Source organism: Egretta garzetta, unplaced genomic scaffold, assembly GCF_000687185.1.
Source record: "Egretta garzetta isolate BGI_Z169 unplaced genomic scaffold, ASM68718v1 C8662646, whole genome shotgun sequence".
Taxonomy (NCBI): domain Eukaryota; kingdom Metazoa; phylum Chordata; class Aves; order Pelecaniformes; family Ardeidae; genus Egretta; species Egretta garzetta.
This window is the reverse complement of record NW_009269462.1, coordinates 1-1,379: the sequence shown is the minus strand read 5'-3', so window position 1 is coordinate 1,379 and position 1,379 is coordinate 1. Positions and strand designations below refer to the sequence as shown.

The window sequence follows — 1,379 nt, the reverse complement described above, 5'->3', positions numbered from 1 at the left end:
AAGTATTGTGCCATAAGGAAGACTCACTGGACTCCTTCTGCAGCAGCAAATGTGAGAAGTGATAGATAATGTCCATTTTTTCTTCAAATGTTTTGTTTAAGTTGGTGTCATGAAGGACTTTCATTCCTTCTCTCCATATTTCAATCAGTCTCTGGGTATAATTACTGTAAGAATCAAACAAAAGGTTGATAATTTCAAGCTCACTGATGTTATAGTTTTTCTGCAAACCTTTTAAAATTAAGATACTCCTTTGCATGGCTTGTGAGTATATGGAGATGTTGGTTGCTCTGGAGTCTTCTTCACCATATAACTCATATATGGAAGATGCAAAGTTTACCAGCTGCCTCAGTTCCTCACTGAAAGGAAGACTGGAGTCATTTTTCATGGTACTGAACTGATTTTGCAGTACATCTAGAAGTGACTGGGAAGTGAGACTGTCTTTACTACTCCAGTTCATGGACTGCAGTGCTTCAGCAATCTGCCAGAAAGCACGAAGTTCAATTCTCTGCCTTCCATCTGGGGTACGCTGGAGTTTCTGCATTAGCTTAGACAAAGAAGATATCAGCAGATAACGATCACGGGTATTCACCTTTGCTACGGCAGCAAGAAGCTGCTCAAGGGATGAGATCTGTTCTGCAAAATTTTCAGAAGTTACAGGGGTCAACAAGAAGTCAGAAAATAATGATGACACTTCTTCATTTGTGCTGAGATAATTTTCAGTGTCTTCAAGAGAGATTGCATGACGTGCAATCATTTTGATAACCTCCCATGCTTTGTCTGTATTAAAATGAGTCCTATTTAAAATTATCTGATTCCAAATCACTGCAGCCATAGTTACAAGATCTTGATTTTCTTTTCCATAGGGATTAGGGTAGAACAATCCTTCACCACCAACTTCATACAGTGGAATCATTTCTTGAAATATTCTTTCCAAGTCCAGTGTGCTGTTTGTGGCAGAAGTTGAATTTAAAAAGAGTGTTAATGAATGATACAAATAATTCTGATCTGAAGATTTAATTCCTCCACTAGAATTATGAAAGATCTGATGTACTAATGCTTTTCCAGGATCTACCCCAAAGTCCACAAGAACTAGAGCTTTCTTCATAATTTCCAGGAGTTTCACATATTCACCCACTTCTGTTAGGTTCCATTTGGTGGTCAACATGTCGCCAGTGGCGTGCCACAGCCGCGAGAAATGCCCCCACTCAGACTGGTTGGAAGCATTTCTGCCCACCTGTAGCAGTTCATAGATACTGCTATTCCTCATGGAAACAGTCAGTAACAGACGGGAAAAAGTAGGCAGCCTATGCCAATCTGCTGAGCTGTCAGAGAAATTTAGGGAGTTCAGTGCTGTTTCATTCAGCATGAAAGGACTAAGC

General features: G+C 40.0%; 1 protein-coding gene across 1 annotated transcript; it reads right to left on the bottom strand.

Annotated features, from left to right (window-relative positions):
• Window positions 1–10: 10 nt before the first annotated feature.
• On the bottom strand, window positions 11–1,375 carry LOC118453202 (the record flags this gene model as incomplete). Its single annotated transcript, XM_035902779.1, has 1 exon — window positions 11–1,375. A coding segment is annotated over one exon (1,365 nt), but the record flags the coding sequence as incomplete, so codon positions are not given.
• Window positions 1,376–1,379: the final 4 nt, after the last annotated feature.